Source organism: Pyxicephalus adspersus, chromosome 9 (assembly GCF_032062135.1).
Source record: "Pyxicephalus adspersus chromosome 9, UCB_Pads_2.0, whole genome shotgun sequence".
In the NCBI taxonomy this organism is placed as follows: domain Eukaryota; kingdom Metazoa; phylum Chordata; class Amphibia; order Anura; family Pyxicephalidae; genus Pyxicephalus; species Pyxicephalus adspersus.
Window position 1 is genome coordinate 8,493,968 of NC_092866.1, and position 16,508 is coordinate 8,510,475.

At 38.1% G+C, this 16,508-nt stretch overlaps 1 protein-coding gene across 1 annotated transcript in view; it reads right to left on the minus strand.

The window, feature by feature from the left end:
* The window catches only part of SLC9A5 (solute carrier family 9 member A5), a 77,165-nt gene that overhangs the window by 46,417 nt on the left and 14,240 nt on the right, over nt 1–16,508 (minus strand). The window contains exons 2-3 of the mRNA XM_072422484.1: nt 14,725–15,027; nt 7,783–7,946 (exon numbers count right to left, since the gene is read on the minus strand). Of these exons, the coding sequence (XP_072278585.1) occupies nt 7,783–7,946; nt 14,725–15,027 (467 nt within the window). The remainder of the gene's footprint in view (nt 1–7,782; nt 7,947–14,724; nt 15,028–16,508) is intronic.

The following is a 16,508-nucleotide window of genomic DNA, read 5'->3' on the forward strand; positions in this document are numbered from 1 at the left end:
CCTCCCAACCTTCCCCAATTTAGAGGGACAGTCCCTCTTCATACCTCAGAACCTTCTCTGGTTTGAAGGGACTGTTCTTCTTCATACCTCCCAACTGTCAACCTCACCAGCACAAGTCTACTGGCTTCAACACCTTAACACTTATTCATTATCAAGGAACATAGCAGTGGTGGACTTAAGTGTGTGGAGGAAGCAGTAGATCCTTCTTCAGGATTACTTCACATGGACAGATAACCATAACAGCCTGGTGGATGCATCAAGAAGCTTCTCTTCCATGACTGCAAGTAAGTAATAAAGGGAGAAAGGGAAGTCGATGACCAACCATCATCACCAACATGGCAATGGAAGGCTGAGGCCCGAGAGGATTTAGTAGGTACTTCTTTTGGGTTAGATCATATGGGCCAATGTAATATCCTGGTGGTGGCTTCAAGTAGCATCTCTTTTCTGTCAATAGGGAATTGATGGGGGAAGTTTGGCAACTGTGCTCATCAGAACCAATCCAACACTAGTTCGTTTTAATAGAGCTGGGGTCTGGGGGCCAGGTGCACATGGACAGATGACCCAGGCAGCCCGGTGGGAGCATCATGGAGCATTTGTTCTGTGGTTGCCATTGGAGAATGAATGCAGGTTTTGATGACCACCCTTTAGAAACATTCCAACACTTGTTTGTTTTCAAAAAATATGGTAGTAGTGGGCTTAGATCTGAAAAGGATGTAGTAGGTCCCTCTTTAGGGCTAGGTTACATGGACAGATAACTGTGCCAGCCCAGTGGACACTCCAAGCCACTTCTCTTCTGTGGCTGTCAATAGGAAATAAATAGCAGGGCTGGGGGCTCAAGGGATTGCGGACTGTCCATTAAACTACTAGTGGTGGGCTGAGGTTTGAGAAGGTGAAGTAGGTTCTCCTTCAGGGCTAGGTTACATAGGCAGATAACCATGGTGGTCTAACAGATGCAGCATCTCTTCCATTGCTGCCAATAAGGAATAAATGGAGGTGGTAGGTGGTCTACTCATCAAATCCATGCCAATGCTTGTTTATTTTGGCTTTCAATATTTTTATTTAAATATATAAATACAGAAACAAGAACATAAGCATAGAATAAAAGGAAAAGACCGAAGTATAATAACAAGGGACAAATTATTATGAGTGGACCACAAAATTGTTATGCTTGTTTATTTTGAATGGTAGCTGCTTAAAGACTGGCAGAGGAACATTCGAACCACCACCCATGTGATCGTAGCCCTTGTTGCACATGTGTAAGGGATCCAAGGATCCATTCCTCGTACTCTAAAGTCCCCTGCATCTGGGCAACTGTTTTCCAATCCATATCTTTGTGCTTTTGCACGTAGACAAAGGGAGACTTTAAAAAGATCATATAGTGGTTTACCATATATCTTCTGTCTTTGCTTTTGTCTGACCTAAAAATTAAGACATGACGTAGGTTTTAACTCTTCCCCTACTCTATCCAAACCAAAAATCAACCCTTTTCTCCAGACATGCCCTTTAAGGAAACAACACTAACAGCTACAATTGCTGAGGACTGAAAGAACAATCAAGGAAGGAATTCAATTAAGCAAAAATCAAATATTACAGATGATGATATGGGAACTGAAGCCAAATAACAGGACGGACTACTAAAATTCCATAAGATTTGGTACCATGGGTAACAAAATACCTTTCACAAGACTTAGAACAAACTTTGCTCACAATTGAATAAATCCCTCAGGAATGTCAAAGCATAAACCCAAGAACAAAAATGTCATATACTTCAGCTTACCAGTGGTGGTGGCTATATTAGTTTTCAGTTATGTCCTTTTTTCTCACTTGGTGATCCTTCTGGTAACACTTCCTGTTCTAGCGTGACAACACTCATTACACACTATCTATAGATGAACAGTGTGGTCACCCAAGGACAGGAAGTATTTTAGAACTACAAAAATGCTATAGAATAGGGTGGAGATGGTTTCTTGTCTTCAAATGAATCTAGAGCAAGTCTCAATGAAAAACAGGAATCAGCTTATAAGGTTTCTACAGGATTAACCTTTTTTGAACTAAATGAGAATATTTAAAAAAGGCTTTGGATAGGTTATTTATCAGGCCAGTAGGGAGCAAATAAGGAAGGTTTAGTTGTATAGTTAACATATCATTTGGTATCGATTTATGGTCTATTTATTCAAATGATGGAATAGGTTTCTGGGACGAATAGGAAAATTGACCTATGTATGGCACTCATTTACAACACATATGGGGAATCAACCATCCCCATCTGCATTTTATGTAAGTAATCCTGCCATTGATGTCCACTTACAGTTATAAAGTGACAACTTACATCTTCCTGCTGTGCTTCTACATTGTTACCCATTCGCAAGGGATTTCTATAGAGCAGTATTTTTCAATGAGGGTACCATGGAACCATCCATGGAACCATAGAATCCTAATGTTCTTTCAAAGGCTGGTGGGGATCCCTTGAGCAATGAGCAATCTGTGTCCCTCAGATCAGTTTAAGTGACACCAATGATCTTTTTGGCTATGTGTAATGGTGACATTCTTCCTACTGATCACCATGCTAATGTACTGCGAGCTGTGGATATAGTAATTATAGCCGGGGTTCCCCGAGACCTGAAAGTTATTTCAAGGGTCCCCCATGATAAAAAGGTCAAGAAACACTGCTATAGAGTGCCATTTAACCATTTATTACACAGGCATTGTCAACTGTTGCTCTTAATATACTGCGTCAGTGCATAATACATCTCATACATTTGAGGTCAGTCCTTCTGCAATATTTGGCTGCTAGGGAAATTGGGTTAATAAAGCATAACAACAAAGCGCATTCCTGCTGTGCATACAGAACTGCGGCTTTGGACGATCTCCCCGCAGCCTCTGAGACTTTCATATAATGTAATTGCTGTTATCGATCACGTTTTGAAATTCATGCTTAGTCTCAGTAACCCCCACGGGCTGCACACTGTAGAGCTTAAAAAAAAAAGAATCTAATTGATGAGCAGGATATTGATTTACAATGGGGAGCTGCTGAAATGACTAAATGCAGCCAATTAAATCATATACTTGGTATTCTTGTAAAGAAGGAGGGGGGGGGGGGAGATTTTGGAAGGTTTATCTTCAGAACTACAAACAAAGAAAAATGGCAACTGATCTGAGCATTTTACAAACATGCAATGCATTCATCTTAGGTGAACCGGTTTTATGCTCATTAAAGGTAATGCATCAGGTTGGCTTTAATTGATGAAACCACCACCTGCTTCTTTTGCTGTCAGGAGTGTGGAAAAATACTCCAGAATATAAAGGAAGGTGGAGGGCATGTGGCTCATTCTTCTCCCTGCCATGTGACCAGGTTGGCATCGGCCATTTTAGGTATCACAAAATGGCAAGGAGAGAGTGTTAAGCAATGTGCAAACTTCAACCAGGATGGAGCTTTCACTGAGCTTTTTCTCCAACCAATGAAGGGGAAACTCAGCGAAGGTATGAATTCACTGCTGGTGGGTCCACCATATAAGTAAACCTATTGCTTTGGTCTGTCTCACTTTGGAGTCAAAAATGCACTCTCTAACGTTTAAAGAGGACCTATAATGTAGAAGCTTTGCCAATTCCCCCCCCATCCCTTCCCCAAAAAGCAAGCAAAGGAATGTGGGCTCAGTGAAGCTGGATTTTATTTGACATTACTGACTTATTATGTCTTATTCTGCACTGTATCTGTGAGCAGAGCTGGTTATTTTGATAAAGAAGCAGGGCTTAGCTTGTTCAGGTCAGGGTTGCCCCCAATGTCTGGTGATCTGATGACTGGTGGGGACATTACCAAAGCAGCTGACAAGATGAATGAAGCTAAAGCAGGGGGATCCTTCCATTGCAAGTCCTCCGGTACAGCTTCCTCTCCAGCAAGGAGAACAGTGAGCAGCACAGCAGAGGCATCACCAAATGCATCTTTAAAACATGACTTATCTTACGTACAAGACTACTATTAGCATGAACAGAAAACTTGCTATATCTGCCAATAACCAAATACAACTGGGACATCAGTGACAATTGATGCAAAAAACTTAAGCTTAAGTGATAACCAGTGAAAAGAATCACATGTGCATACTTCATTGCTACAGATATTCCCAGGGGCCTCTGAACCTGGACTTTCCTAGTTTCAAATTTTGACTGGACTGAAGTCCAAACTTTAGCCCAACCCAATAAAAGCTCCCAGCCAGCTAATGGTGAATCTAATCACATTATTGGGAACTGTCTTAGAAACTGCCTAGGGACCCAAATACCCACCGCTAAGTACTGTACCCATGTACCCATAAAGTGTGTTGAAACTGCTAATGGCAGTCTTGAAATCCCATGTGCCAGGATGACAACAAAAGAGCACACCTGGAAAAGAGGGACTAAGTGTTGCCACCCTATAAAAGTGCCTAAACAATCTTCATTTTGCTATAATTTTAATGAAAACTGATTTGGAGATATTGAAAATGACTTTCAAATTAAATAACATATAAAACTTTAATAAGATAATAAAAAATGGCCTATTTATAATTTGCTGGCAAACATCCACAAACTTACTGGAACACACACTTGATAAAGGGGCATTAATGAGGATTAGAGCACTGAATTATGATTATTCTGATCCTTGAAAAGGAAACAATGTCACCCTTGTATTCTCTCCCCGGTAGGAACCCATGCCGTGTCATACAACTCTTCTATGATGCAAATATTGTCCCGATTTACAGAAAATGTTATGTTATTGTCCAATGACCTCACAAAACATCTCCAGAGCACGACGTCTCTGTGTGATCACCACCACAAATAAAGCGCGTGGGACAACAGATCGATAATAGCAATTACTTTCCAGGGGAAGGAAGAAAGGTTTTTAATCTGTGTTCTAGACAAACACTGAATGTCTGTTGAGTTGTAATAACGTGGAGCCATTGGAAGATCCAGGAGGGCTTTTTTCATGTACAGCCTGCTATTCATGTCAATGTATCCCCCTGAAAACTTCATTGGAGGGTAAAAGTTAGATCACTAAAAGTTATGCAAAAGTTACAATTGGCCTATTTTTTTTTATGTAATAGGCAGCCACTGTATCCAATGGGAAGCCACGGATTTAGAAAGGGGTACAGTGAAGGTCAACTTCAAAGTAGATTATTTTAATGAAAGCTGCTGATTTAAAGCTGGTCTCTCATCTCCTGATCATTGGCATTACAAACAAAAATCTAAAATTCCCCCTTTTTAAATCTCCTTATAGCTCCTGCACTGAGTATTCCCATTTACTTTTAACAGGAGGCACGTCACTTCTTTAAGTATTTTGCACTCTGACATAAACACTTCCTATTGGCTGTACAGAGCAGGGATCCTTTTGGGATCCTGCTGCAGTGATGTTGGTACAAGGAGACTGCTGGGGGGTGACCAACATGGGTATATCTGCAATACTGGATTAGTGGTTCCCCTGCACCTGGTTAGGGTTACAGACGATGGACTAAAGCAATTTACACACATCACATAATCCTCACCCAAGATGAATGGTCTTGCTTGTCTCAGGCAAAGATCTTCTAGTTTTACAGCTGTCCCTCGATGTTGTTAATCATTCCACCACATTAGATTGATAGATGACCAATTGTGTGATGCCACTCGCTCTTCCTCCCCTCTACATAGAACAGGACAGGGCTGTGTGTCCATAAAACTTCCATTGAATGTCTGTCTATACAAGGCTTTAGGGAAGTATATCTTATATTACAAAAACATGCATGGTTTTTGGGGGTGGAATGTGAGGGTTAATTTTGTGCCTTTAAATGTTGTAAATGACAAGCAATTGCATCAAAATGCAATGTTTACCCAGAATTTTTTTTAAGCTGGGTGGGAAGAAATTGTAGCAGAAGGTGGCCTCTGTATTGTGACCCAACTCTTCAGTAACCACTCAAAAACAGCCGGGTGGTTGATAAAGAGTGGCGGGATGTGCGCCCTGCTAAAAGGGGTTGGGGAGAACACTGAAGTGGTCTAACTAAACTAAACTGCAAAAATAAAACAAATATTATTGTAGAAAGGACAGACGATGTCTCTTCTGCAATATATTAAACCAATTTGCCAGTTCGCAACTTTTTACTACACTCACCTCTTCTTATTCCATCACCGTTATCGTCATTCCAGGTTAGGGATCCTTGGACATCTGGATTGGCCAGACTGGAATGATATATCTCCAATGCATGCACACAGAATTTCATTCATTTCTGCCATCCAGCTGTGCTGGGATCATACACTGAACTATGCATGCTTAGCTCAGTATACAATACAAGGAAGAATGCAAACAGACGTTACCTGTCCCTTCTGCAATAAAGAACCTATTTACTCACAATGCTTTATTTTTTAAAGTTTTTGCTTTATTATGTTAAAAGTAATATGAGATTTTATTGATTGGGGGACAGCACGGTGTACCCCACAAATTCCAAAAGCATGCTGTTACGTTAATTGGCTTCCTTCCAAAATTGTCCTTAGACTGTATTAATGACATATGACTATGGTAGGGACATTAGATTGTGAGCTCCTTGGAGGGGCAGTTAGTGACATGACTATGGACGTTGTACAGCGCTGCGTAATATGTCGGCGCTATACTGGCTAATATTATATCTACTTTAACTTGACAGTAAGCTCTCCTGCACAGTCACTGGGTATTCACTGTCAGTCTGCATACATCTGTCATATATTAGCCTTGCCTGTGATAAGTATGCTCACAGATAATGCAGCAGTTGGTCTCGTTCCCTTATACCATCTGATACTAACAATGATCCTATAGATGGTTCAGCCAAGACAGAGCAACGTGACAGAGTGAGAGAGGTCTGCGTGTCACTCATTGCTAATAAATAACGGATGAGACCAGCAGGGCAGCTTGCTTCCAAAGGTTTCTAAATCGAATTATAATGAGGAAAGATTTACAGTAGGTATAAACCTTAACAAGAAGAATTGTCCTCTCCTCCTGTATCACTATCTGTATTAGTCTGTCATTTGCAATCCCTATTTAATGTACAGCACTGCGTAATATGTTGGCGCTATATAAATCCTCTTTAATAATATTAATAATAAAAAGAATTGAAGCACTGTGTATCCTACACAAATGCAATTTTTTAAAATGTATTTGTTTTGACCTTTTTTTATTCTTTTGTTGTAATTCCGTGCTGCACTGCATCTTTGCAGGCACTTAATATCTCACATGCACTCCAGCATTGGCTGGCATGTCTCAGTTCCTGATTATGAAAAAGAATGGACCATGTCTGTGTAATTGGCCCCGTGACAACATAGGACCACATTTAGAAGACTAGGACAGAGTGTTGTCACCTAATGGAAATGCCTGAATATAGCAGACATTGGGTGTGATTTATTAAAGCTCTCTAAGGCTGGAGAGGATACACTTTCATCAGTGAGGCTGAGTGATCCAGCAAAACTGGAATGGATGTGGACTAGGAACAAGTAGCAAATGACTTTTAAGAAATCCATTCTAGGTTTGCTGGATCACCCAGCTTCACTGATGAAAGTGTATTCTCTCGAGCCTTAGGGAGCTTTAATAAATCAGGGCCATTATGTTTGCTAGGATATTAAAATCATTTTTCACTAAATGTACCTAACATCCTTTAGCTGACATTCCACTAATGAAGTGTCACAGCTTTCCGGTTGGTATTTTGGGACCCGTCTCATCTCATCAAAGTATTTTAAAGTATTTTAAAGTGACAAAATAAATAAATAAGACAATAATAAATAAAAAATAAATATTTGAGCATGCAGCATGGCACCTACCACAGTCACGGCATCGTTCAGCAGAGACTCTCCGAACACAATGATGAAAAGGGTCTCATTGACGTGAACTTCCTCAAACACGGCCAGCACAGCGACAGGATCAACGGCAGAAATGAGGCTTCCAAACAGCAGGAAATCCATCAAACCAGCCTCTACCTGGGGATCTTCAGCAAAAAATGGTAAAATAAAAGATGTTCAGACCATCAGCTTTTACAGAATCATGTAATGTTAGCAAGTTCTCAAATGCACAGTTTCCTTTCTGACATTAGTGAAATATTTGTACAAATATATATTTTTTTCATTTTATTAAAAAAATTATTCTCCTTAATTGACCCACATTTAATAGTTTGTGTTGATATGTTAATGGTAATAAATGTGTTATGTTATGTTAATAAATGTGTTGATATTTATAAAACTGTGCATGTGACAAAAAACAAAATATTTATTGAAAGTATATCTTTGTTGTGAATGTTTTAAATTTAGGGAATGAGTAGTCACTTTTAAAAATTTGGTGAATGTTACATTCACTGCCATAAAAAATGTGTCCTTTTCTAATCACTCTGCATGATACCTTTCTGCTAGGTTGTAAATTTATTAGTAATAGGGACTAAGCAAGTGATTGAGTCTGCAAATCACATTTAAATAATTTGCTGTTCTGGTATAAATGTTTTGCTCATCCTTGCATGATCTTTTCTATGATACACACTATTGTGAAAACACCAATCCAAATTTTTAGAATACAATATAGATATTTTAATTAGGGTGAGGATTTTAAATTTTTTAGCCAGTACAACTGAAATCAATGGATATTAATTGTTCCTAAATAAATATTGGGCAGTTGAAGTTTAGGCATGGGTTTCACTGTTTGGCATTGCCCTGAATGTAACTGTAGAGCAAATTGTTGCTTGATTTAATATAAGCTGACAGTTAACCTGGGATTTGGCATTACTCAGTTTTGGTAAATCTATAGGAGATTGTATAAAATTTGCACAATTGAAAGTTGAAGTTGGTGTGAACTTACAATAATCAATCAAGCAGCGTTACTTTTATATCTCATGTCAATGTGTTGGAACAATCTTTAATCTTTTCTTCAATTCAGTTGGCTGTATCCTTGATCCAAGACAGTGATCATGAAAATATTAAAGCAACTGGATCACCATGACAGCTGGATCCCTATTAATTGTACAGCATTACGTAATATGTTGGCGCTATCTAAATACTATCTAATAATAATAATAACTAGCATTTAAAGAAGCATCTGCCTCAGTACATGTTCCCTTTAACATTACATACAGCATGCTCTAGTAGCTGTCATACAGAATAGTATTGAAAACATCCATGTATAATTTTATGTTTTCAGTTTTACTGTGTATTTATGTGATCAGAGCTCTGCTTTAACATTCACAGGTTGCCCTCTCTCATAGGATAATTGGTATGTAGGCTTTGATTCTTTACCGCAAAACACAGCCGAGCGGAAATCTCTCTTGATTTCATGAAACAGGAACATCAGCTATTTTCTCATCTCTTCTAACAACATGTTATTATCCATCATTTGTCACACACAAACATTCTGCGGAGTGCTTTGGATAATAGGCATCATATGCCTATTATCCAAATGTGTATAATCCAAGTCACTATGTTCTGATAAAACGAACCAGTAAAGCTAAAAGAGACAGAAGTCATAGCTATGTGTTTCTTATTATTGTTTAATAAATTACATATTTCTATTGACTTCATTGAGGTTTTAAAGACTTTCCTCTAAAATAAATCCTTTAAGGCAAATGCCTACATTAGGCTTTGTTTGGCATCTGCTTGCATCCAAAGAGATTTAAATACACATCTTCCCATATTTCTAGACCAGGCTTTCTTAATCTTTTTATTCCTAAGGAATCCTTAAAATAATTTTTAGGGAACCCATGCTGAAACCAATTTATGGGGGGGGGGGGGGGTAATGGAAAGAATACCACTTTACAATGGTGGCAAGAACACCACATGCACAGACAAGTGAAATATCATGGGAGCCATGCAGATGGCTAGTGTTGGCCCCAGACCTATGCAGGTATCATGAAATGAGAAGTTAGTCTGCCACAGTTTCAGGAACCTCTAACAACCTCTGGAAGAACACTTGTTAAGAATGGAGGAATGGGGGTGACCTAACTCTCTAATGGTTCTTCAAAGCAAACAGTAGGAAATTTCTGGAGGAGGGGGATCAACCCTCTTCAAACTCCAGCTTTAAATGAGAAAGTTGAGATTTGCAAAAAAGTATGTGATTCAGGAGTCCCAGATTTCTAATGACACCAAATGCAGGTCCATGTCTTCATACCAGTACAGTAATATTAAATATATATATATATATATATATATATATATATATATATGGGACGGGCAGTGAAGAAGAAGGGGGTGCAAAAAGGGCAGGTCCTGCAACCTATATTACTGAAATAGTTCACAGCTTATGGGCAAGGGTGCATATTCGACAAAGAACCTTGTCCTGGCACTAATTTGTTCTCTCTATTTGTCCTGGTGACCACTGACACCAATGGGACCGTGTGCAGGCAAATGTCTAAGAAAGAGTAATGTTGAGAATTCCACTTACTAGTTGTTCATACAAACCTCCCAATGGGGACACAAAAAGCTAAAACAAAGCATTTTGGATTGAGTTACACTGTAAAGGAACATCGGACCTTTTAGTGTCTTTTAGTGTTCAGTTCTTGACACTTTATGGTGCAAGGTTGCCATCTTTATCCTGAAATGGACCTGAAAATACAGTTTGTCTATAAGTGGCGTTGGTAATTTGCTAACTACTTGCTTGTAACAGATAACAGATCTATTAACTTGTTAGGTGTAATGACGATGATGGCAGGCCTTACCTACAAAAGGGATGCAATGAAAACAGACAATGCACCACACAAAGTATAACAGAGAATAGAAAACTAAATATTATTGGATAATTCTATAAGCAATGGCAACATTCATAGCTAAATTTAGAGTATACTGAGAAGGTGTTAAAAGTTCCAAACATCATAGCCAATCTCTGGTACTCAAAATTATGTTAAAGTTGTCATCCTGTAGGGAACAAGGAAGGTTGGCCTGAGTGCAACTGGAGAGGGGAAGGGTGAGCCTTCCTTTCTTACCAATTTCCTTTGGCAAGTGAGCATTGAAATCTGCAATGTGATCAGGATTAGTTCGCCTTTTAATTAAATTTCTCCTCTGAATAAATTAAAAACAGCAATTTATTTAGAGAGATCATTGTAAATTTTCCCATGGGTCTTTTATTATTCATCACTTTCTGAGTCCATCCAGAGACTTAGTTCTGTATACAGTGCTAATGCACAGGATCAGCATTTAATGGAATATACAAAAATCTTACTGTATTTTTATGCCAATATTAGATTTATTGAAAAGAGATTAGAGAACTCTATGAGCAAAAGTTGTAGACCCCTGACCTATTGCTAACTTGCATTTGTTGGAAATCCCATCCAAAACCATGGACATTTAGAAGGCTTTTCACAAGATCTGTGGAAATTGTGCCTATTCAGTCAACGCAACCTTTGTGAGGTCAGGTACGGATGTTGGATGAGAAGACCTTGTCACATTCGACATTCCCATTTATCTTGTTGGTGTCCGGTAGGGTTAAGGTCAGGGCTCTGTGAAGGCCACTTGAGTTCCTGCTCACCAAACTCATCCACAATGTCTTTAGGGAGTTGGCTTTGTACACAAGGTCACAGATTCTTGAACAGAAATGTGACTTCACCAAACTGTTAGCACAAAGTTGGAAGACCACAATGGTGTTAATGTCCTTGTATACTATAGCATTAACAGTACCCTTCATTGTAGACATCTAAACTTAACCATTAGGAAGGTGTCTAAATACATAATCACTACACCAGGGTCATATAAAGCATAATAGCTCCTCAGGAAATACTAATTATAGTAATATTTACACATACATAGATAGCTTAATAGTGGAACTTTTAAGGCAAAATATACATACCACATCTTAAATCACAATATTAAAATTAGTAATTATTTAATATCATTAAAAACAAAATAGCGTATAGCAAAAAAATTCAATGTTATTAGGGTACCCATCCAGATAATCCCAATTTTTTCTTTACGCGTTTCGCAGGACCTAGCTTGCTTCTTCAGGATATAAAAGATTTATGATCATAAGAATTCATAGTGTAAATATCATATTATTCCTATAGATACATCCAATATAATTATAGTATTACAATAAATGTTCACTAAAAAGACTACCAGGACTCCCCAAACGGAGTAACAAGCTGGATAAAACTGCTAACTTTTTGGCAAGCCTAGTCTTAACATTTTTCAAAAGAACATGAGAGGATAATGGGCTTTTCAGGCATGATAGTTACAAAAATTGATTAAGTCATTACATTTAAGTTATTACATTTACCCATTCTTTTTTTTATAGAAAACCACTTTAATAAAAATATTTAAAATACAACAAACTTGTGTTTACATGTGTTTCTTTGGCACACTCATATGTTTCACATGATCAGATTTTACTTGACGCGTTTCGTGGTCAAAACCACTTCGTCAGGAGGAGTATAAGTGTTTCTATAAGTAACACATACATAATAATACATAATACATAATTTTTACCATAATCATATAAAGCAGCTCAAATTACTCACAATCTGACATAAGTTCAATGATGAAACACCCCCGGCAATTGGTGAAGAATTTGGTGATGTCACTTTTCAAGTTGTGATATAATGAGATAATTTTAATATTTATAGTACCATTTTAAGTGGCACAAGCAAGTATACCTCTGAGATGCCTTGTCCTTACCTCTCCTCTCTTATGTGATTCCTGACTTTAAAGGGGTGTTTCAACATTGAATTTATGTCAGATTATGAGTAATTTGAGCTGCTTTATATGAATATGGTAAAAATTATGTATATGTATATATATATATTCTGTTTTTAATTCAAGGTTTTTTGGTATTTATAGAAAAACTTGTACTCCTGATGAAGTGGTTTTGACCACGAAACACGTCAAAAAAATCTGATCATGTGAAATTTATATGAACACAAGTTTGTTGTATTTTAAATATTTTTATTAAATTGGTTTTCTATAAAAAGGAATGGGCAAACGTGTAATGACTTAATCAATTGTTGCAACTATCATGGCTGAAAAGTCTCTTTATCCTCTCATGTTCTGTTGAAAAATGTTAAAGATTGGGATGTGGCATTGGTAATATCCTACGGACATTGTTTTGTTCAATTAAGCCTAGTCCTAAATCATAATCACCTCCCATAGAAATTAAAATGAATAGTTTGATCCTTTCTAATGCCATCTGCCTCACATACTGTCCCAGAAACATAACAGAAAGTAAGAGAAGATTTTATCTTCTAAGAGAAGAGTTGTTTCCATTAGATGATTTCCCCTTGATTCTTCTTCCAGTGACAACCAAAAGATTTTAGATTTCCCTTCACTCTTTAGATTTCCCAGCACAAAAATGTGATACAAAATAACGTCAGCAACGCCTGTGGTATCAAGTGAAAAGAAGAATCTTTGCACAATCCACAGTACAGTGAGGAAATTATGTGCCATGTAAGAAAGGGGCTGTGGAGCAAAGGGTCAACAAGGAGAATTTCTTTGGAATGATTCATTTTTTGGAAGATCACACCATGAAATTGTCTTACTTAACCTTCGTCTTTGGGTCTGCACATCTATATCAATGCTGCTTAATCCTTCTTTAGTGATAAAGAGAATATTTTTTGCATTAGTCTGAAGCCTCCACAGATCAAGCTGATGGATCTGTTTAATGTGCAAGCATTAATTCATCTATCAGCAAGGACATGGAATGTAAATGGTGTTAATTACCATATCATTTCTGATACTGAAGTCCTTTAAAGTCAGATTAAAACATTTTACAGCTTTCCATTATTTATGATGATGATGAATATGAGATTGACAGATCTGCTTTCCTCCGCTTCATAGACACTCCACAAATGCAAAATTCTTTACTCCTGCTTAAATGTAAACCCTAAATTTATGCCATTTAATTTTCTAAAGGACTGATTGTCATATAAAGTTGCAAAGTTTTTTTTAAAATGGTAAATAATATACTTTTCCCACTTTTTAAATCCGTTTTTGCATCTCAGTGATGCTGATCCCCTGTAGAAACTTCCTACATGAACTCTAAAACTGCATACACATGTGCAATTATTGTCGCTAGAAGGGATCTTTCACGATCCTTTCCAACGACTAAGGACAGCACGATGCATGAATTAGTGCTGTACATACAGCACCGTTCTGCTCTATAGAGAGGGGAGGGGAAGAACGACGGAGCGGCACCCCGCTGTGCGCTCTCCCCTTTCCCTTACATTAGGATCGTTCGCCGTCCATCGTTTGCAAATTCGCCAGGACGGTCGTTCGGACGATGGACGACAGGCGCTGTACACACGCCAGATTCTCGTCCGATATCAACCCTGGGACGATTATCGGGCGCAAACCAATGGATGTGTGTACGTAGCTTAACTATGGCACATGGTGGGATTTCTTTTGGTAACGACAATGCATGGCAGCTTGCAACCTAAATTGATTAGGTATGTGACCCAATGCTTGAGCACCCTTGGAAAAGAGGGACAGAGCATGGTCACCCTATTACAGAAAGTACCTGAAAAAGGACCCCATGGATAGGATCACCAGGGATGAAATAATATTTTAAAACTGTTGGAATAGTAGAAGAACAAAGAAGGCACCATTGGGTACATATGGATCTACCCCAAAGTTAGCAAATAGTGTTATCACACTATATGGTCATGGAACACCGGAGTTAAAACCAGCTGAGTACCTTGATTTAGTGAGAATGGGTCACAACTGGACCTATGTAGAAATTTCCATATTTAGTCTAAAATTTTAAAAAAGGTTTAAAAAGTTGAGACTTTAAATAAAGCTCACACTTACCCATGAGCCCTAAGAGCTTTACCCCCCACAGTGCAGTCCCTGTTGCAAAGGAATTCCATACGGTGCCCACCACTGCATACATCAGGATGGCTCCAATGTTATCAAAGAAGAGTCGGCTGGGCATGAAGTAACCAGAATCCAAAACAATGGGAGGCAGAAGAAAGAGGAAGAATAGGCTTGGCTCCAGCTGAAACTCAGCCCTCTGGGCTATGGCTAGGACAATCCCTCCTAAAGCCAGACCCAGGATGATGAGAAGGCAGCTCTCGGGTACCACGGTGGTCACCTTCCTGGAGAGATGGAACACTGCAACGAAGAGCAACAAAATCAATGTTAGAGAATATGTAGAGACATGGTGCGTATTTATTTATTACAATAAATTCTAAACAAAATAACTCATATATATATATATATATATATATATATATATATATATATATATATAGTGGCCTTCTTTGTAACCACCAGGTGGAGCTCTAGTCTCTTTTTTTACAAGTTTAGCAAAATCAACTGCTCTATGCCAAAACGCTGCATTATATAAAAAGAAAGTAGGTAAGATAATTATTTAATACAATCTCCTTGTTGGCACCTAACCAAGGATGACTTCAGCCAAATGTTGCAAGCAGATGTTACTGCATGAGGCCATTGTGGCTTGCATGTATTTGCAAATGAATGCAACAAAAACATCTCTTTGTAACTAAAAGACCCAACAGCCAAAATTCTGCAAAGAAAAAAATTAAAGCCATAATGCTGATTAGAGTAAAGTATAAGCATTACCTTTGGGACTGAAATTTTTAAAAACTCAAGACCACGCCGCGTTTTGTTATAGCTGAACACATTTCCACAGAGCCAAAACCTTTAATGCTTCCTTTTAGTAGACATATTAGTTAGTAGATCAATGAAGACATACTGTAGATATGTCTTCATTGATGTAATTCTGGGGTGCTGAGAAATGAAGTCTGCCATTTATTGGTAAATCTACTATAATTGGTGTGATTTGCCCACTTGATTGATTTGCCAGCTGAATCCAGAGATGAGAGGAATTGGAAGGTAGTGCAGTGTGCAAACACATTTGGCTAATAAAACAAATAGTTTATTCATCATTTTAATTCTTTAAACTATTGTATTAGAAATTTTTTTTTGTTTTTTTGGGTTTTAAAGAGGAACTACACATATAAACTAAAAAATTGCAATCAGTCAAAACCTTTATTGCAGAAGGGACAGGCAATGCCTCTTCCTTATCTCTTGTGAGATGTTGAGTTTAAACAGAACACCCTGGTGGCATGCTCAGCTCATAGAGAGCAAACATGCAGGTAAGTATGTTGTATTGCAGAAGGAACATCCCCTGTCCCTTTCTGCAATTGCAAATAGAACCGTAGTTGTGCAAAAAGCTTTCTTAGAACAGAAGGAATTTACATGCACCATTACATCACGTATCCCATAAATAAGGGCACATTTCTTATTTTGGGATAGTGGGTGGAGCTATGCAAATCATTCTGTTATACCCCATGGCTAAATGTACATCCAGGACATTATAGAGCCATTTATTCCAATCTGCACACAGCTGTTTCAGACATCAATGAGGATCGTGGAATGAATAGCTTCTATGGAGTAGAGCTTGAGATCCAACTCAAACAAATATTAGCAGTAACACTATATATATACATATACCATATATATATTTATATATATATATATATACACACACACACCTACCCACGCAAAATCACCCATATTTATTTTATACATTCATGAAGATGGTCCACTATCTCATCCAGCTTTCCTCC